Below are 21,825 nucleotides of genomic sequence, written 5' to 3'. Positions count from 1 at the left end.
ACCTGCCACTGCTAAGCAGGCCACAGTGAAAAATGAGGCAGGAGAAATCAGAGAGAGGGTAATAAGAATGATGAATGGTGAGGTTGATTCTGGAGGATTAGGATGGATCGAGGGAGGAAAAAAAAAACGCAGTTGGTTTGGGGAAGAAGTTCTAAAATCTGGAATTTTCAACTTTCCACCAGACTTCTTTCTAGTAGATACCTGAGTGCAGGGGCTGGGCAGAGGGGGAGGGGGGTGTGCTATGGTTGCTGAGAAAATACAGCAGCTGGTATACCTAAGTCCTCCAAACTAAATGGGAGGCACTGGCCACTCTTCAAGCAGTCTGCTTTGGACACCGTTGAGGTGTTTTCATGCTGCCTCATCCTTTATATACCAGGCTGCTACTACAAAGCATCTACCATGGATCCGGCTGTGAGCCATCACTGAGTCTTTAGCCTGCCCTCACATCTCATATGAGAAAGTAGGAAAGCACACGTTGCTTTACAGAGCTCTAAAGATTCAAAGAGGTAGAAGCCAACCAGTTACGACCAGGCCTGAGACCTACAGTAAAAAACATTAGTCTTATTAAAGGAAAAAAAAATAATGCAATTCTTCCTCTCAGAATAGTTTGAAGTAGACTGTGGGTCAAAACATGTCAACAAGAACTATTCTCATCCATCTGTCTGTGTTCTTGTCTGTCTGTCCCAATGTTCTCATTCCACAGATAAATGGGGAGGGGCCCAAGAGGAGAAATGGCTTGCTTAACGTTAAGCACTGGTTGGGGACACCGCTGGAATAAGTCCATGGATTTTTATACCATGTGTGTTTAGCACTCGTGTGTTCTTTGCTCATTAGGTAACTTGCAGAGCTTATCTCCTCTGGATTTTATTGACACAGGCTGTCTGTCATTGGCTTTCTGATACGTAGCAGATGGCACTGAGATAAGGTTACTACTAGAAACATCAGCAAGATTCAAATATATATCTAAATATAGATATCTATCTAAATATAGATATCTATCTCAAAAGCCACTGTAATTTTCTCTATTTGAATGTTAGTTAAGCATTCAAAAGTTTTTTTTTAATTTAACTCTGTAAAAATGAGGATTTTGTAAGGTAACATCATTTCTGACTTTATCAACTCTTAACAAATAAAAATGTCAGATATCTGTTTGCCAGCTCTATATCGGAAATCTCTTTTTTTTTTTTTTTTGGTCGGTCATGGGGTTTGAACTCAGCCTGGACACTGTCCCTCAGCTCTTCAGCTCAAGGCTAGTGCTCTACCACTTGAGACACAGTGTCACTTCCAGTTTTCTGGTGGTTTATTGGAGATAAGAGTTTCACAGCTTTTCTTGCCCAGGCTGGCTTTGAACCACAATCCTCAGATCTCAGCCTCCTGAGTAGCTAGGATTACAGGCGTGAGTCACCTGTGCTCGGCCAGAAATCTCTTTTCTAAAAGTACTAGTTTCTCATTCATCACTGCTACATTGAAGTGTCAGACTAATTGTAGGTATGTATTTTGTTTTGTTTTGTTTCTAAAGTGTGAGATGCACCAGTTAACTACCAAAAAAAGCCAGAAGTGGAGCTGTGGCACAAGTGGTAGAGTGAGAGCCTTGTGCAAAAAAGCTCAGAAAGAGCACCTAGGCACTAAGTTCAAGCTCCAGAACATGCATCAAAAAAAAATTGTGAGATAGAATACTATTTATGTCCATCTTTTCATAGAAATAGAGATGTGAAATCTCCTTTACAGGTACCATCCCTTCCAAATCCTTGTGTTTGAGGTCAGCCCTCAAATCTCTCTGTTGAGATACTGCTCAGGCCAAGAGAGTATTGTAAAAATTCTATGAAATTTTCTATCTTGTTATTATGAAATTAGCCAAACCATTTGTATCAAACAGTGCTTGTGTGTTCTGGCTTCCATTCCTTTGCTGCATACTTAGCAGGGAATGATTCAGTAGAGGAATGCATGTGGGAGCTCCCTTTGTACTCATACCCTGGAATGTCTATTTTATTCCAGTTAGAGCAATTGTATCTTTGCTGATTACTTCTTTGCGCTTTTCATAAAACATCGTCATCATCACCAGAATCAGACCTGGCTGTTCTGAATGGTACTTGTCCAGGACACCCTGCCATTAATGCTCCCAGACAAGTCATTCTTTGCGTATTTCCTTGTCTATAAAGAATCCAGCAAACACATCCAAAATCCTCTGTACATTAGTTTTAACACTGCAGCAAATCTCCTATGAAAATTGGTCTTAGATGGTTTCTTTGGGCCCTCTCTGCAATCATTGCTAAGAAAGGAAGCTTACTCATGTTATTACTGTATTGCCTTACAAATTTCTTTCAAGCCAGTTTGCCAAGTCAGACAAAGCAAGCGTTACCTCTTTGCTAGTCTTCATCACCCTTTTTGTTTGGTTTTTGTTTTGGTGTGGTACTACAGCATGGACTCATGGCCTGGGTGCTATTTCTTAGCTTTTTTGCTCAAGTCTGGTGCTCTACCACCTAAACCACACCTTTACTTCAGGCTATTTGGGTGGTTCATTAGAGACAAGAGCCTCACAAATTTTCCTTCCCAAGCTGGTTTTGAACTATTACCCTCAGATCTCAGTTTCCTAAGTAACTAGGATTACAAGTGTGAGCCACCAGTGCCTGACCAGGTTTATATTTTTAAAAGAGTTCTACAAAGGAAGGATAGATGAAGAATACTAGGAAAACAGTAGAGCCAACTCTTCTGTTACACACACACACACACACACACACACACACACACACACACACACACACACACACACACACACACACATACACACACACAGAGGTGTGTATATGTCAGAATGAAGTTCACATATAATGCCTCATCCAGTTGCAGTTTGCCCTAGTGTTGGCATCTTTCCTAGCAGTGATACTAAGAAATAATCCTTGGTATATTGCCCAATCTTCTGACTCTTGTTGAGATTCACCATTTTCCCATAATTCCTTGTTTCCTTAGTCTCCTTGTTTCCTTAGTGATCTGTGATACTGTCTCAATCCCGCTGGATAGCTTGTGAAGTATTGGTTATCTGGTAGTTTGGTGAAGCAAAGTTCATAAAAACTTCCTGGAATTTATTTCTTATAAAAAGACAGAGGTTAGAGATGTTTGGGAAGAATATCACCAAGGTCAAATGCCTGCCTTATCCCAATCTATCCAGGGCCATTTAGTTTGCATGCATACCCCTAGAGATGTTAACTATCCTCACAAGGTAAGGATGATGTGTGCCAGGCTTATTTCTCTACAGTGAGGTCAGTGTTTCCCTTTCCTGACTTACGTTTTGGAAGTTGTTTACCGAGTGGAGGTGAATATTCACCTCCATTGGGGAAGAGTAGGGAGAATTATCTACATTACTAGTTTTGCTCTTCAGGAAATTCTTCTCTTTTTCTCTAAAAATTTGTTTTAGTTTGTCATTTTTTTATTTTTGTGAAGGTTATTTCAAATGCTGTTATTTCTGTGAAATAATATTAAACACACTGCACATAATATGGTACCTGGTAGGACTTTTCCCCACGCACATTTACGCGTCAGTGTATAAACATACCACATCACACTCTTTGTACAGACACAGGTAGATACAGGTACGTAATAACAGTCTTGTCCCCTCCTTCTCTTTCTTTTTTTCTCTCTGCCTTTGGTTTCCTCTAGTATGGCAGAGTAGATTCTGGAAGTTCCCAACCAGGGTGTCATTCAGTAGATATCTGTTGCAAGCTTGCTATGTACCAGGTATGGGCATATCTCTCCTCTCCATGAATCTATGTATATTTGAATGCAGAATGCATATATCACACAAGAAACCAACATGATTGTAATGGCTGAGCAGCCCTGTGACAACAGACCATAGGCAAGCTGGAGGCCAGAGGATGCTGGTAGCATGGCTCAGGCTAAGGCAGGTCTCAGAACCAGAGAAGTTATTGGTGGAAGAGCACAGGAAATGTCACTAGCCTAAATCCTAGAGTCTCAAGGTTGGAGAGTCCAGAGTTTTCATGTCCAGGAACAGGAGAATAATGTCCTCTGAGAGGACATCACTTTTTGTTTCCATCTAGGCCCCCATTGAATGGATAGTGGAGTCATAGTGAGATTGGATCTTATCCACCAACTCACATGTCAGTCTCCTCTGGACACGCCCCATACGCAAACTCAGAAATAATCCCTCACCATCTTTCTAGGTAATCTTTAATGCAGTCAAGTTAATACCTACAATTAATCACCGCCACATTCATGATTACATCAGTCCTGACCTTGACCACAGCTCTGCAAGGCAGTTGCTGCTCAAGTCCCTGTTACAGATGAGAGGCTATCTCTATAACACTAGACAATTTAGTTGTAGTTTACACAGCTATTAATAGCTGGGTCCGGTCTGGCATGTAGGTCTGTTCACTCCTTTTCCATGAATCTTAATTCTAAAGTTGACAAGGAAAAAAAAAATACTTGTGAAAATATTGTCCTTCTCTTTCAAATACTGAACAGGTGGATAACAGAGGGAGCTTAAACACCTGCAAGACAAAAATGACAAGCTACTTGGCCCTTGAACAATGAAAGAGAAACTATGTTTCTCCATTCTGAAGCCCACATTAAAAGGGCTTTTATAACTGATTTACTGTAGACAGACAGAATGTGAGGATTATTGAGACTGTCTGTCATCACCATGATTTCCATTCTTGAACCAGAGGGAAGCTATGGAATACTAACTATTTGCCAGTCACTGTGGCACTCAGGAAGAATAATAAGTCATGCTCCCTGCCAGCCTAGAAATTCACTTTCTAATGTTGCCAGGTGCAGGGACGTAAATAAATAATTGCTGAAGTATGCAATGAGTTATCTAACAGAGTTAACTGCAAGTCTATAGAACACTGAGCAAGAACCTAACAACTGCTTCAGATGTTATGTTAGCATTGCTTATGATCAGAACTAGAAAACCCAAATTGTGAGCTAAGAATGTAGTACTAGATGGTAGAGTCTTCATCTAACATGTACAAGGCCCTGAGTCGGATTCTCCTCACCCCCTTTCTTCTCTGAGAGTGAGAAAAGTTTGCTGTAGCTTGAAATAAAAATGAAGAGTATGAATCTCTTGCCTAAAAACTTTAGAATATGCCACTGTCAACATCTTCCTAGGTCATGATCCCAGAACAGCTGTCATGGTTCCAATCATTACATCTCTGTTCATGACAGAAAGGTGGGTGAGATAGAAGAGAGATGTCACTAGTTTTATCTGAATCTTTTTCTTAGGGAATCAGAAAACTTTTTTTTGGAGAATCTTAGATCACATAGCCCCTCCTAGCTGCAAGGGAGTCTGGGAATGGCCACTCCTAGCTGCAAGGGAATCTGAGATATCAGTCCAAGATCATCATGATTGGCTTAGATCTTATGTAGATCATAATCCATTCACAGGTACTGGGGATATTGCACCCACAAAAAAAATTTGTATCTAGTTAGGAATCAAAGATAGAGTGGGGAGGAAAACATGCTAAGCAGCATTCTGCAGCAAGAGTTGAGGTGAGTTTTGCAGAAGAAGTCTGAGTTCAGCATTGAAGGACAAGAAGGAAATCTCAGAGTGGAGATGAGGGAAAAGAATTAGCAAAGCCAGAGTCATGAAAAACCAGATCAAAAAATTCTAGAAGCCTATTAAGTGGAGAACTACTGGAAATTGTAAGTGGAGTTGATTGGCCATAGACTTAACTGCCAGGCTAAGGAGTAGATCATACAGAATCCTGGGGGGTCTTGAGATAAGACATCCTTAGCCCTTATCCAATATTTCTTATCCCTGTGACTTGAAAAAGATAGGAATCGTGCTCTAGTCCACCTGGTATTTGTACATGGGATGGTTTCTCAGGTCTTTTTTGCACATGGGTTACCTTTGTAAACTTGGGTATATCTCAGAAACCAGAGTTTTAGCTGGTGTTCTTCCACAGCCTTCTCCTTGCACTGACGTTTCCATTCTTCTTTGAGCTACTATTTTCTATGCACTTGATGGTGGACAGTTTCTCATCATCTCCTTTAATCACATTCACTTCTGCTGTCTTCTCAGATAATGTTTGATTTTGCTGAACCGCAATCAGTTTCTGTCATCTTTTTCTGACTCCCTCCTGGCTGGCTCCACATGCACACATATCCTCAAGCATTATAGACAACTCACATCTGATCAGATGACACTCCTGGGGTCCACAATGCTTGGCGATTTCTGCAGGCCACCTGGCAACCCCCTTCCTCCTTTACTACTTAAGTTAGGTTGCAGACTCTCCCCTGTATCTGGGATGTCCTGGATCACCCTGTGTCTGTCTGCTCAGGATTATTTCTGATCATTTCTGACACATGAATACGTATCCAGTTCTGTGTCTGCTTGGTTCAAATTTTGTTTCACCTGTTTTCTAGTCATGTAACTTGGAGTGATTTTCCAAAACTTCCCTCTCCTAAAAGAGGACATAATGAGAGTGTCACTTGTTTGTAGAGCTGTGTAAAGAGTAGATGAGCTGTAACAAGTGTTTGGTACCCAGAACACACTTGAGTGTGATCTGGGAATAAATGTGGTTATCAGTACAGTATTAATGTACCTCAGGAAGTGGAGTAAGTTGGGGTGGGTTTACGTTACAGATCTCAGGTACACATGGATTATCCAATGTTGCACACTAATCTGTTTGAAGCACACTCCAGGATCACTCTCAGGACTGACCAGAAGCAGTAAAGACTGCCTCTAAGCTTGCTGTCCCCATGCCAATGCTGATGGGTGCTTCTGTCTCTCAAAGGATCAGAAAATGACATTTCTTACTAGTCACACAGCAGTGATCAGTCACACTTGAGCCTCATGAATCCTGAGGTGGCTTGTCAGCATCAGGAATGTGGCATGGTAGAAGGAGCAGTGAGTGGTCCAGGAAACAGAACCTGGCCTCTGCTGTCCCTCTGCTGTGGGACTCCAGACTAGTCACGAGACCACTGTGGGCCTGGGTTGCTTTGCACCTAATGTACATAAGCCCTCTCAGGAAAAATCACTAACAACTCTCCAAAAACACATAGAGTGCTTACCGTCTAGAGTGGACGATTCTCCCATCCTCGTGTCTGCCAGGCTCTTTCTTTGATTTGTGAATGCCACAGAGAGAGTCACAGAAACACTCAAACATGTTCACAAACACAATCATCCCTGCACTCAGCCCAAAGACAGGCTCTGGCAAATAATCATTGTTCGTTTGTATATTTGTTGAATGAGGCAAAAGTCACAGGGGGGAAAAGATTTTAGAGACAACAGAGCTGGTTTTCTATTAAGCTAGACAACTGACTAGCTTAGTGACTAGCTTAGTGGGCTGTGTGAACCTGTTGAAACCTCAGGAGGTTGTTTTCAGGATTGACTGTGGTGTGGGTGTATGTGTGTTGTACATGCATGTACTTGTGCATGTGTACACACATGTCTGGTTATGTCTATCATCTGATAGGCATGTAAAAAGTGATAACTGCTACTTATTTCCTAGAGCCTGGTGCAAAGTAGTGGATTATGATTGAAGTATCCTAATGATTACAAACTAAAGTGTTTACTAGGCATCAATGGATCATGCCTATCATCCTAGCTGCTGACACAGGACCATCTATGAGACTTTTATCTCTTAATTAGCCACCACAAAGCCAGAAGTGGAGCTGTGGCTCAAGTGGTAGAGTATCAGCCTTGGAAAAAAAAAAAGTTAAGGAGTTCAAAATGAAAAGCTAAGGAGAAAAAAACAAAAAGCCTCCAGTACTGACATATGCGCGCGCGCGCACGCACACACACACACACACACACACACACACACACACACACACACACACACACACACACACACACACACACACACACACACACACACACACACACACACACACACACACACACACACACACACACACACACACACACACACACACACACACACACACACACACCCTTAAGTGCCAAAGTACATTTAAATACACCTTATCAGGCTGTGGATGGGCTCATGAGCAGATGGCAGCTGGGTAGCAAAGGGTTTTCCCTAAACCCCTGGTTTGTCCCCTTCCTCTCCCCCAGCCTTCCTAATTTAACCCTGGCTGCCTTTCATCCAGGACCAGCATTTGCTGATAGTCCTTGCATGCTTCATATCGCTGGACAGTGAAGACAATGGTGGGTCTCAGTAGGATGAGAGGAGGCTGAGAGAGTGGAGAACATGAATCCTCAGCCTTACCCTGACATGGCACAGAACCACTGTGGGATCATGTGCAACTCATTCCTCCTCTCTGTGATCCCAATCTTCATCTGTCAAAAGCTCAACTCATCGGGACCAGAGTTAGCACTAGCTGAGAACTGCAGGTTTGAGTGTGCAGCTGACTTCAAGCCCTGGCCCCACACCTGACAGCTGTGAGATATGGGCAAGTCACACACCATCTCCAGGAAGTGAACAGTGAGACTCAGATGGGCTTATTTAGAGGATTAAGTGAGTCATTGTCTCCGAAGTACCCGGCAGGTCAGCACGCAGTGTGCTAAGGTTTATGTACTCTTCTGTTCACTTAATTGAAGTTTCTCCATATTGAGGAAGCCCAAGTTTCTGGAATTTGAGACACATCAGCCCACCAAGCTGCTGCCTCAGCAGTTAGCAAGAACCAAAGTCATCTGCGGTGAAGACAGGATCCCCACAGAGAGTGAGTGATACCAGCCCACATGCAGTTATTTCAGTGCTTGGCCCGGGATCTTCCTCCCTAGCTGGAGCATGTCCTCAGGGAGACTCTTGGCCTCTTGCATCTTTCCCAAGGCACAGGACAGTCACTGAATCTTTCACACCCACCCTCCCTCCCTGAGATGTGAGCTTTATCAGACAGTCCCCCTGGCTCCGTGGGCCCCATCTGCAACTGTAAGTGCTCAGGGCCCGCGTCTGTCCTCAGGGTAGCAGCAGCTCTCATGCTGGCCAGCAGGAGAAAGGAGTCAGGATACAAGTTGGATGGTCCAGGGGATCGGTCTCTGAGCAGTGAGGAAAACAGAGAGCAACCCAGCCTTACAGGCATTGTGCTGATCATTCCTGCCTACTTCCACCAGACTCAGTCATCCTTACCTTGACCTTGAGAAGATGAAACTCCAAGAAGAATGTGGGGAGCTGTCCAAGGACCCACCATTAATGAAGTGCCTAGTTGGGGAGGGGAGAATTGGCATTGGGAGTGGTGGGTATACAGCCAGAGTGAAGGGGCACTACCAATGTACATCTTCAGAAAAGAGATCAGAAAGATGGGGGCTTCAGACCCCTGACCTGAAGGCTCTGGGCCCTGCTGCAGACTTGGGAACAGAATGCGGTCAGACCAGGAAGTGACTGAGCTGTGGGCCCCTGTTTCTTTCCTCCATATCTTAGTTTGCATGAGCTGCTAGTACCATAAACTCAGTAGCTTATCATGAGCAGCCCTTTATTTCTTGCAGTTCTGGAAGCTGATCTAGGAAATCCTAGATCAAGGAGCCTGTCTTTGCCCAGGGCCTTTATACTGCTTCATCTCATGACAGAGACAGAGGACAGGAGAGTACACAGAGAGGCTAGAGGAGCGGCAGGGAGAGAGCATGGAGGATATCCCTGCAGTGACAGCATCACTCCGTGCCTGAGGCAGAGCCCTAGCACCTCAGTACCTCTTAAACTCCTGCTACCTAACACACATGCGCTGTAGCTAATAACTATTAATTTTAATAATGAATGCCATTAGGTGTTACTTTTCAAAGTGATTATAGAGACCCCATAAGTGTTTGGTTTTTTTTACCAAGTGTTTTTTATTTTCCTCCTATTCCTATCTTTCCAACCTGTGTCTCCAAGTCCTCATTTCTCAGCTGGGAATTGCAGCTGGCTCATAACCATCATCCTTCTGGTTTTGCCCTACCCATCCACAATACCACATTCTTCTCTGACCAGTCAATGCCCTTCCCAAAAGCGAAGATCAGTAGTTTCCTCCTTAAAAATCTCCAGTGGCTAGGATCTGATTTTAAGCATGGACCTCCCGAGTCCTGGCTACCAACCCAGCTTCGTGCTTAGGTAATCTTCTCTCTCCCATTCTCTGTTCCATGTCTCCTGCTGCAGCACAGTCCTGCCCATGAGTCTCCCCTCTCAGGAGCTTCCAACCATCTTTTAAGCCCTGGCACACCCATCCACAGCCCTGGTTCCTTCCTGCTCTTCCCTTTCTGCTCCTTCTAGCCACCTGTTTATGGACCAGAGTGCCAAGGGCAGGCTCCAAGGGACCTGCCACTGGACTCCTCCAGGTCAGATGTACTATAGCTTTTTTTTGTCAATGACTCCATGAGAGTGTCACTTAGAGCCTAGGTGGGAGACAGACCCCTTACTGTGAACAGAGCATGTGAATTTCAGGAATGGTAATGGGGCATGGTGATCATTTGGTACCTAAGTGAAAGCAGAATAAGTAACTGCAGGAACCATTACCCCTAGCCCTGGAGGAGCAGAGGGAAGAGGTGGGGATGATTAGAACTCACACCTCGGTACTTACCAGGAAGTAAAGAAGTCACAGCTTTAGGTTGAGATCAGAGGGTGATAAGGCACTCCTTGGGGGAAGACACGAGGTCAGGTGATACTCGGAACAGGCAGCCACAGAGGGAGCAGTGTCTGCCCTTCATGGGAACCCTTGGGCTCCCTCTGCTCACCCTATTGGGACCACTAAGCAACTTCATGTCTGCAGTGTCCTGGCCTCTGCTTGACAATGCAGGGGTGGCATCAAGAAAGGGTATCTTGGTAACTGACACAGGCAGGAGACTCAAGTGTTCCATTTCTCACAGGAGGGCACGAAGGCATAAAACAATTAACTTGCCTAAGATTAAAAGAATACCTGGCATGGAGGCAGAATGTAAACAAGGGCTGCAGAGCCCTTGTTATTAACCACCCTGCCATAAATGTGGTATGGATGAGTGGATGGATGCATGGATGGATGGATGCATGGATTAATAGATTATGGCTGGCTGGATGGATAGAAGATTAGTGGATGGATGGATAGATGGATGGATGATTAGTGGGTGGGTGGATGGATAGATGGATGGATAGATGGATGGATGGATGGAATAAAGCTTGTGTGGATGATGGATAGAAGGACTGAGTATCAACAAGTCAGATGTCAAGCCACGGCTTCCTGAATGTACAGCCCTGCCTCCCTGACGACCTCCTGGTTATCTCTAGGTCATCCACTGGAACTCCCCGAAGAAGCTGCGGGTGAAGAACAAGCACGTGGAGTTCTTCCGCAACCTCTATCTGACCTTCCTGGAGTATGATGGCAATCTCCTGCGGCGGGAGCTGTTTGGCTGCCCCAGTGAGGCTGATGTCAACAGCGAAAATGTAAGTGACTCTCAGGTGGAGCAGATAGGGCAGACAGGGCAGGTGCTCAGGAGAATATTGGGGATCCAGGCTCTGTCCTGAACTTCGGGGCTGGACCAGGATGAGCAGGATCGCTTGCCTGCCTCAATACACAGCACCCTCATGGTGCGTGCAGAAAGAGTGCAACTGGACCAGACTGGATGACTCCAAGTGAGTTCCAGGTGGCAGGAGCAAAGCGCCAAGAATCAGTGGACACAGTCCGTCCGTCCCTGGATGGGAAATCCCCAGTCAGTGTGGAGATGGTGTCCACAGGGGCCGTAGAACTCAACCCGGTCAAGACTTGGATGGCACAGAAGGTGCCCTGGTGAGGCAAAGGGGGGGTGAGAATTCCCAGGCACAGTTAAACTCCACTGTCTTCTGCTGTTTCTTTCCTCTTTCTAATTCGTTCGTGTGTTTTCATACATCTGTGTAGACAGAGACCCACTTTTGCAGTCAGGCTAAGCAGTTTGCCCAGGGTCCCACAGCAAGCCACAGCACCGCTTGTGACAGACACTGAACTCTAGGAAGAGGAGAGGCAGTACAGCAGCACCGTAGCAGCAAGGAGCGGGGTGCGTGCAGGCAGCCTGGCTGGGGTTCAGCGGGGAACCCTCAGACAACCTACTCCACCTCTCTATGCCTTGTGTGCTCACCTGTCAGGGGTGTATTACCAAAAAAAAACATCTATAGAGATATTTAAAGAATGGGCAAGAAATTGCATTAGACTACCTAAGTAGCATCTTCCATAGATGCTGAGTAAGTACTTGCTGCCTGCTCTTGCCCTGACCTTTGGTATCCGACACGAGAATAAACTGGTTCATTCCCTCAGTTGTTGAGCCTTTGTAGAAGACTTTCTACTTATTCTGAGCACAGAGTATTTGTAAATGAAAAGAAACCACTGTTCTTAGCTTTAAGTATCCTCCATGGTACTTTAACCTAGTAAAAAGAAGATACAGCTAATTAATAAATATAAATGATTGGGAAGAACTACCAGCTGTTTGCAGCTGCATAGCAATGTTAGTGAGAAGCTAGCAGCTAGGTGGGGGAGTCGGGGTGTTGCTCTGAGGAGGTAATAGGTAGTCTGAAACCTGAGTGACAAGAAAGCCTGCCATCGGAGAGCAAGGGAAGTACATTCCAGGCGGAGAAAGTAGCTTATGCAAAGGCCCTGAGGCAGGACAGGTTGTGAGGAAAGAAGGATGGCCAGGGTGATGGGGACTAAAGAAGAAGGTTGGTCTTAGGTACGTAGGAATCAGACTGGAAAGATCCGTAACCTGTGTTAGAGAACCCGCTGTTAACTAGCATATAAGCTTTCAGAATTTGGACTTTTATCACGATTTTGGATGTCCAAGAAGTCTCTGACTCCCGGGGGAGGCTGTCCATAGAAGGTCAGCACTCACCTGGCCTTGGTGTCCGGTGACATGGCCACCCTTGCTCTTGAATCACAGTGGAGTTGTCTCTAGCTCTGACCCATCTCCTCATCACCCTGGATGCCTTCTGGGAACCTCCCTGGGCTAAGGCTAATTGAGGGGACATAGCTGTAAGCACTGTTACCTTAGTATTCTGGGAGTCTGTCAGAGGTTTCATATAGCAGACATGAAACTATATTTTCAGATAGTGATATTTTTCAGATGCTACATTTTCAGTTAGCACTGCGTTCCTTTGCACCTCGCTCAGTGCGCCTTGCTGACCAGATCGGATCAGTTCCGTATCTGTCCTCGTCCTTGGTACTCAAGAGCTCCCTCTGCATTTGTTTTCAAACGTGCAGCAGAAACTGTTCTCTCGGCCTCTCCCGGCTGGAGGCAGAATGAAAAGCCTTCCAGGAAGAGGTCCTCCAGCTCCTTGGGTTCCCACGTGGCACTGCTAGGGGTCCCATGGAGCCGGGACTCCCTCCATAAGGGCCTTGCTCAGTGGCTATGTCTGCCTCCCTTTTACAGGGGATGAATAGCTCTGGACCTACCTGGGATTGTGTTGATGTCTGCCAGCTCTCTGCCAGGGGCCTTGCGAGGAAATGGGGGTTGGCATTAGAGAATGACGCCATCCGTGTACGAAGCTGCCACTGAACAGCTCAGAGAGGCTGGGAGGACAGTCTCTCCAGGGCTTTCACGGTTGTGAACTGCAGGACGACCCTAAGGTCTTGCCATGGTGTTCACCCCAGCCTTTCCCCCTGACCGCACCCCACTCCCCCCTCCCAGGCTCACCCACTGCCTAGCACACCCTGATGTTAGATGCTTAACCATGTACAGTGTGGCCTCAGCAGTAACTTGCCCTGACTCCTACCAAAGGTCAACCTTTTTACTTTTTGTGACCTGCTCAATTCTCTTTCCATAAGAGCATGTGCCATGGCCTGCAATTACCTGGCTCCTGTATTTGTTTGCCTAGATTTCTTCCCAAACACTAGTCCAAAATGTAAGACTTCCAGACTTGGCACTCTTCGCTGCTGAAATAAAGCACACCGTTGATATTTATTGCCTGATTGTAGTTGAGCAAATGTAAGCAAGAAGAAAGGAGACGAGGTACCGGGAGGAGCATGAAGAGGGAAAGAACCAAGAGAAGCCACGCTGGTGGTTGATGTCCTAGAGCCTAGACGTGGTGGGGGCCAGGCGCGGACAAGGCTGCACAGAGGGCCTTTGTCCAGGCTAGGCGTTCAGGGCTTATCCGATAGGCAGGGAGGAACCACCAAAGAGTTTGAAGCCCAGTCAGGTTTACATTTCAGAAAACTAATTGCAGAAGGGTTGGGGATGTAACTCTGGTGGAACACTTGCCTGACACATAATAAGGAGGCCCTGGGTTCAATCCCCAGCATCCAGCACCACCGGAAATAGAAAAGAAGAATCAGGAATAAAAATAGAATAGAAAGGACAAGACCGGAACAGGGAGAACTCTCAGAGGCTGTTGTCCCAGCTCAAGCAAAAAAATCCACATAGATAGATAGATAGATAGATAGATAGATAGATAGATACATACATACATACATACATACATACATACATACATACATATATACATACATACACACACATACATACATATATACATACATACATGTATCTATATATAAAACACATATATATGAAATACATATATATGTGTACCAGTGGGGTTCTAAGGACAAGAAGAGGTATAAGTAGGGCTCATTAATCAAGAGAGCAAATCCTGAGGCTCTGCTCCAGCCAGGTGCCTCTTCCTGGCTTTCTCAGCCTGCGGTGGTAGGAGCTGGACACAGACAGAGGCTGCAGGCCTGGCCCTGGTGGAAGCCCAGCTCTGCAGGAAGTGCCCGCACATGGTCCTTCTCAGCACATCAAGGGCCATGCGCACACGCAGCCAGAGGGAGAGGGGACAGTCTCAGCTCCCGCCCCCAGCCAGGTGCCCCAGGCTCTGTGGGAAGGGGTCACTGGAGCAGGGAGTCCGGAAGAAGCAAGGCAGTCTACTCTCCTCTGGACCTCAGTTCCAGATGGGAACAGGCTCCCACGACAGCGTGCGCGGGTCCTCCGTCCATTGGGCAGAGTATCGTTCAATATTCACCAGGAATAGTGACAAGGCAGGAGGCCCTACAGCGCAAGGCCTGCCTCTCACAGCACCCTGTCGCTGGAAGGATGCAGACGGGCACAAATGGACATGTCGTGGACGGTGACATGCCATGAGGGTGTGGGAGGGGGATTGCACAGGACCAGAGGCCAGAGATGCCTCCCACAAGGCTTCCTGGAGGTGAGATTTGAAGGCTGCATTGGGGTGAGAAGTCTGGAAGGCGCACTGATGGGAAGGACCAGAGGAGACCACCAGTAAACAGAGGCTTAGTGCATTTGGGGGAGTAGCAGGGGTGTGGAGAACGGCAGAGAGCTGCCCAATCTCATTGCTACGTTGTTGCCTGAGTGGGAGGTGATGGTGGCGACAGGGGGGTGGGCTGACTGCGGGGGGATGTCAATCATGTGACAATCACGTGCCCTCACAGAGCCTTGAAACAGTCACGTGACCTCAGAGAAGGCCCCCAAATGCTGTGAGACTCAGGTTTGCCATCTTACTTGTAATTGGGACCCAGGGATGCATCTATCACAGTATTTCATGGATAATTTGTGTGAAATTTCCAAAAGGAAGGATGCAGCTCCAAGAACACCATGTGCCTTGTGTTTGTGTGTGTGTGTGTGTGTCTGTGTGTCTTCATAAACCTTGATGCCAAATCTGTAAGGTCACAATCTTTCATGTTAGGTCTTATTAACCATTCTTCTAGGGAGGAGTGTCAGAGAAGCCCAACTTACAAATCTGTCTATGAAGTGTGAGAGGGTCTGTCTCCTTTGTTCCTAGCCATGCCCAGCTAGGAAGAGACTCACAGCAGAAAGAAGCTACTTGGCTGGTCTTGCTTCCAAGAACTGAAGTAGACAGTTGGGCTCTCCCCATTAGCAAGGAGCTGAGATGTGAGGAGCAAGGCCCATCTCAGAGCCTCTCAAATGAGATAGCTGGGTATGAAAGAAAGCCGGCTCCACCAGTGGTCTCCAAGGACAGTTTAAATGGGACACAGTTGCTCATGTGCTATACTTTGTCTGAGCATCTGTGCTTGGGATCAGAGAGTTCTTTTACGTAGTACAGTAATCATTCAGCAAGCATTGCTTACCTTGTCGTTCATTATCTGAAGAAGGGACAGAGGTACGAATTCTGTACAGTAGCATTTCTTTCCTTTTTTTTCCTCAGCAGCCCATCTCTACCCTCAAGTGTACTCAGGACTCCTCAGAACATGGCTGATTAATCTTGCAGATTTTTCTCCCTCCTTGCCCATCTGGGAGTCATGTCGAAGCAAGCCCAACAGGCTGGCATCTGGTTTCCCCTCCACCCTGGGAGGGCAGCTCCCTCTGCTGTTGACAAGCCCTAGATGCTAAGCTTTCTGCCTCATGCAGACTTGAAATTGTCTCCTCTGTAAGGAAGCTGCTAATCTTGATCGCAGTCCTCTGGAGCATTGGGAACAAAGGGCACCACCCTCCTTCCCTACAGCTCAGCCTGGTATTGAGTGTAGCAAGCTTCTGTGTAGTTGGTTACTCTGAAACATGCAGTGCAGTCCCTGCTTTGCCTGAGCCTGCAGACTGAGGCCATCTTATCAAGAAGGTTTTGCACAAGCTAGGTGCTATGGCTCACACCCATAAGCCTAGCTACTCATGAAGTTGAGATCCAAGAAGTATAACTCATGCCAGCCCAGGTAGGAAAGTCCATGAGACTCTAATCCCCAGTTAACCAGCAAAAAGCCGGAAGTGGAGTTATGGCTCAAGTGATAGAGTGCTTGCCTTGAACACAAAAGCTAAGGAACAGTGCCTAAGGCCTGAGTTTAAGTCTCAGTACCAGCACCAGAAAATAAAACTAAAAAGGTTTTTCTGCCCTCAGGAGGTTCCACATGGAGGAAGCTCTCTTTAGTGTAAAAAAAAAAAAAAAATGTGATTCCATTAAAATTGATAGTTGTAACTAATGTGTATGGAAACTTGGCTAGAGAACATGTCCTTCCTTGAATAACTTAAGTGGACTGAACTCAGCTTATAATTTGTACTGACAAAAGTTGTCCTGAGGATGCCCAAGGGACCAGTGACTGCCAGAGCCAGGAGGTTGCTGGTCATCTAGCAGGAAATGGCCCGGGACCACTGGCTTCTTGTTCTGCAGATCCTTTTCTGACAGCTGTCACTTTTAGTTTGTCAACTGCAGGAACAGCCTTCCCTGAGTTCACCTCCTTCTTTCTCCTCCCAATGGCTGCCAAAGAAAGGACAAAACACAGAAAAGTGCTTAATTCAGACCTATCAGTGATAAAAGAATTAGTCATCCTTCTGTCAAAAGCTTAATTATGAAACATAAAATATGCAGAAGTAGGAAAAAAAAGATAAAGAGGCCAGACATCAATGAGTTGGTGATTTGTATAGAATTCTAGACAGCCATCAACATCTGCCAGTCATAGCCTCCTTATCCCCTGACTGCAGCAGACATCACTAATGGATGATCGCAGTCTATCCACCAGGGCCCAGGCCTCGCATCTACCCCAGATCAACGCTGCAGCTCGTCAGTACCAATCTCTTAGCCATGGCACAGGCATGAAAGCCTGCTGGGCATTCCTGGGTGTGGATATTAGTCACTCTCGTCTCTGTGGAATTACAGCAGTGCTCTGTGCTATTCCTGGAGCTTTCTCTGCTCTCTTCTAGCCTGTGGGGATTGGAGATGTTCTACAGGGATGCAGAAAGGGGAAATACAGCTGTAATCTTCCCCACAATAGGAGGGAGAGAGGCCTGTGAGTCACCCTGCACAGCAGCCAGAGCTCTGAGGAGCTGAGCTGCTGCTACAAATCACTCAAGTCCAGCATTTGCCACCTGGGCTGCTGCCTCAGTGAATGGGACTGCAGACTTAGAAGTAACGTGGCCACAAGCCGTTCGGTCACTCCTGGGCTTGCTTTACTGAAGTCATTTCTCTTACCCTTTCACTAACCCTGCAAGGGACTTCTTATCATGATTTCCATTATATGGAGCAGGAAATGGAGGCTAAAACAGTTGAACTCACAGAACAGGTTGTGGTAAAGTGGGAATTAATCTTCAGTCCTGACTCACCATTGATTGTCTTCCCTCAGACTAGTTAAAATGCTCCCTGAGCTAGGATTGCAATAACCATCCTAACCCCAGCACCCTTTATCTCCCAAGGGTCCCTTCCTTTATTTTTCTTTGTGGCATTTATCACCAATTCATATATGTATGACTTATTCGTTTCATTGATTATCCATTCATATGAATAATCTTGGTGCATTATATAAGACTGCTTGGCACCTAGCTCATGTTCGATAAACTTTATTGAACAAAGGAACTAAAACAAGTTACTAAAATGTTTGTAATCACAATATCTGGCCTGGGACAAGCAGCCGTATGACTTCTGGTGTCACTCTTAAGTGTTGTCAAGCCTCAGCTTTCCTGTCTGGGAAAGGGGTCAGTAAATAGCATCCAGGCTTTTAGGTGGTGTATATAGTGGAAGAAAAGCATGTCTGGGACACTTTCCTCCAACATCCCTGATATCCCTCTTATCCAGAATGAAGGAGGCTTCTAGGCACAGTCCCCTCTGCTACAACAGCAAAGGACCAGCCACCAAGACGGGACTCATCCCCAGTGCTGAGCCCCAATGTGGCTCAAATACGAGTTAAACATAAGACACATATAAACAGATTCTATAAACACTTTATGGCGTCATTCTGCACGGCCTGCCAAGGAACAGATGGCTCTGTGGAAACAGCTGTATCCCAGAGAAACCCCGGTATCCTGCACTCACGCACCACATGTCACAGGCTTGTCAGTCACCCAGCAGCTAGCGGAGCCTGGGGCAGACGGGCCCCGAACCCCACGGCTGCTCACAGACATTCCACGGTGACCCAGGACAGCTAGGCCACGGTGCAGCTGTGAGGCAGAGCCTAGGGGTCAGGGGATGCAGCCGAAGGAAGTCTGAGTATTGGCTGGCTCTTGTTCCCTGAGCGCCTGGTTTTCTCTGGTGGTGATAGGTGCTCCCTCATTAGGTGCTTTTCGCAATAGTTCACACCCTCTTCTCCTGTTGGCTCAGCCCTCCTCCTGTTAATGACCCCTCGCTTCTTCATAACAGAGAGCAGCTCCTCTGTAAAACCTTGAGACTTGTAGTTCTGAGACCTCAAGTGATCTCCGGAAAACTCCCGGTACCTCATCGGTAAAATGGAATCACAAGGATTCCTACTGATAGACCTGAGAGGACCAAGTAAGCTCAGATCAGAAAATGAGCCATACAACCCCTGCCTCCTAAAGTGAAGTTGAGTTCATGTTGCGATCTGTGATCACAGTTTTAACTTCCTTTGCCTCTTCTTCCAGACTGGAGCATCATTTCCAGTATGGAAGGTCACTGCCCATTGCTAACATGGCACTTGACATGAAATCAAAACCAGTTATTTTCATGTGATGTATGAATTAGTACCAGGGAGAGAGGGAATTATCTCCTCCCAGTTTAGGCAGGGCCAGGCAGACTATCTCTGAAACCTTACTAAATGTACCTGAGTGTAGCCTTCCCCTTCCAGCGAAAGAAAGTAGTTCATGCTTTTGTTTCCTCAGTAAAAATACCTTGGCTTCCTGGAACTTGCTCATGATGCACACAAGCAAGTGTGATGGTTAATTTTGATCATCAACTTGAGTGGGTTGAGAATTGGCTAGGATACAGTAAAGCACACCTCTGAAAGTGTCTGTCAAGACATTTCCAAAGAGGATTAATTAAGGAGGGAGGAGACACCCCCATTAAGATGGTGACACCATCTGTCTGGAAGCCTGGATGGGATTAAAGAAGAAAAGGGAGAAAGTTAGTAAGCATAGGTATTTGACTCAAAAGGCGTGGAGAGGAAACAAAGCTGTAGTAAAGTGCTCACTTTTAGCAAAAGAGCTCAGACACAGCACCCAGTCCCTGAGTTCAAACCCCATATCTCTCTCTCTCTCTCTCTCTCTCTCTCTCTCTCTCTCTCTCTCTCTCTCTCTCTCTCTCTCTCTCTCTCTCTCTCACACACACACACACACACACACACACACACACACACACACCAAAAAAAAGAAAAAGAATAGAAAGAGGGTTCAACACCAGCAAAGTTTTATTCAGGAGAAAACCTGCAGAGGGAGTAGGGTTCCAGACAAAGCCAGAAGTCTACTTCCCCTTACAGTCTGGGCTATTTGTTGTGGGTTCCTGAGGAATGTCAGTGTGGTTTCTGGAAGTTGGTAAGTAAGAAGCTAATGGTGAAACCAGGTTTTTATACCTAAGGCCCAAATTCTTGGAGTCCCAAATTAAGCATGGCCCCACACCCACATATACCAAATAAAGAGACCTGCTGAAGGGCAGAGAAAAGTGTATTATGTGGCAGACATGGGAAGAGCACATTAGTTCCTCTTCTGCAGTCTTCCTGGCTTCTGATTAAATAGGGAAGAATTAGGAATGGGATGAGAAAGGTATGCATAGTTAAAATCGTCCCAAGTCAGAGGTATGGCCTAGTTGACCTGTGGCTTAGTCTTTATCTCTAGAGGATTTGGAGGATTTCCAGATAAGACACCACTTTATTTCTATAATAGAACCAGAACAAGGTGGTCTCTTGAGTTTTTGACTGTTTTCTTTGAGATAAGAAGAGGGCATTGTTTGTTTGAGGGGCAGTTTGCCTTCCACACAAGGTGCTCATGGGAATCTTGTCTTTTCTCCAGAAAACGAAAGGTGGTTGCCAAGGGACTGTAGTAGAGAATAGCATCTCTCCTTCTCATTCTTCTCTCTTGCGCCTTCCCCCCGCCCCCGTTCCTACTTCCTAGCCACCATATTGTGAATTCTCTAGTCTGGCATGCCCTCCCATCATGATGGACTGAAACCTCTGAAGCTATGAGCCAAGATAAATCTCTCCTTAACTTGCTTTCTCAGGAATATTGTCTCAGTGAGCCTGAAAGTAGCCAGGAAGGATATCAGATTTATTTGATGGAGAGGGCCATCAACCCCAAGGCTCCGTCACATGCACTCAGTACAGGAAAAAAGCCTTTTTATAGGGAACAAAGGTACAGCCAGACAGTGAGCAGGAAGGCTTGATGCTGAGTGGGGTCTCTGTTATCTGGGCCATGTGTCCCCATTCCTCCCTCCGCACTGCACCCCCAGCTGGAGTGTCACAATTGGCCTGGACCTTCTGGGGTGAGTTACAATAAAACTGCTTTCCTGTAGGTTAAACATGGCAGCAGTTTATATCCTTTGTGTTAGTTGACATGCAGAATTAAAGAATAGGAGGTGGTGTTGCACAGTCTGAAGGTCTCCAGATATTCTGAGTTCTTTAGATCCCAAGAAAGTTGGTTTAGCAGTTACTGTCTTAACCATTTAGGCATCAATTTTCTTTAGAACTTAGAATTGTCAAGCCATGATCATAGGAAGCAAAAGACACTCTGCCGAGGGCAACCCCTAAAGAAGTTGGAACCATTACTTAAAGCAACAGAATCATCTAGCCTTCGAGCCAGGAAGAGCCACAGAGATTGCTTGACAGGGCACTGCAGTGTCTTGGTTTCTGGGAGAGCTCCATAAGTACACTTGGATTGAGTCACAGCCCCTGTGTTCTCTACACATCATATGAAAGGCAGGCCGGACTGGGGCCCTCACTGGCGGATCTCCTGTGAACATTAACTGAGAATGCCTGCCAGGCTGGTGGCATGTGACCTGTTAATTTGTGAAAGTTGTTTTATGAAACCCAAACACTTTCTTTGTCTGACACTGAGACAGGACTTGTTGAAGGTCACAGAATAAATGAAAATCAAGGAGATCAAGTCTTAGTTTCCTGATACTGTAATAATACCACTCTGTAGCTTTGCCTAGCTAGAAACTGATGTCCCTTAGGCCAGAGACAGGGGACACACATCTAATCCCCTCTCCCCCATGCTGCTGAACTACTCAGGCATGTCCAGCCATCATTTCAGGCAGCTCAAAGGTCAATCTAGGCCATCGTCCTTAGGGGTAAGAAGGAATAAATGCCAACTGCTTAAAGGACCGT

At 46.0% G+C, this 21,825-nt stretch overlaps 1 protein-coding gene across 8 annotated transcripts in view; it reads left to right on the top strand.

The window, feature by feature from the left end:
- Large1 (LARGE xylosyl- and glucuronyltransferase 1) overlaps positions 1-21,825 on the top strand; it is a 461,800-nt gene that overhangs the window by 407,519 nt on the left and 32,456 nt on the right. For all 8 annotated transcript variants that reach the window (XM_070014410.1, XM_070014413.1, XM_070014406.1 and 5 more), the window contains one exon: positions 11,151-11,306. In XM_070014410.1, the coding sequence (XP_069870511.1) occupies positions 11,151-11,306 (156 nt within the window). The remainder of the gene's footprint in view (positions 1-11,150; positions 11,307-21,825) is intronic.

Source organism: Dipodomys merriami, unplaced genomic scaffold (assembly GCF_024711535.1).
Source record: "Dipodomys merriami isolate MVZ:Mamm:240054 unplaced genomic scaffold, mDipMer1.0.p SCAF_97, whole genome shotgun sequence".
Lineage (NCBI taxonomy): Eukaryota > Metazoa > Chordata > Mammalia > Rodentia > Heteromyidae > Dipodomys > Dipodomys merriami.
The sequence above is the reverse complement of the archived record's forward strand: the minus strand, read 5'-3'. Positions and strand labels throughout refer to the sequence as shown.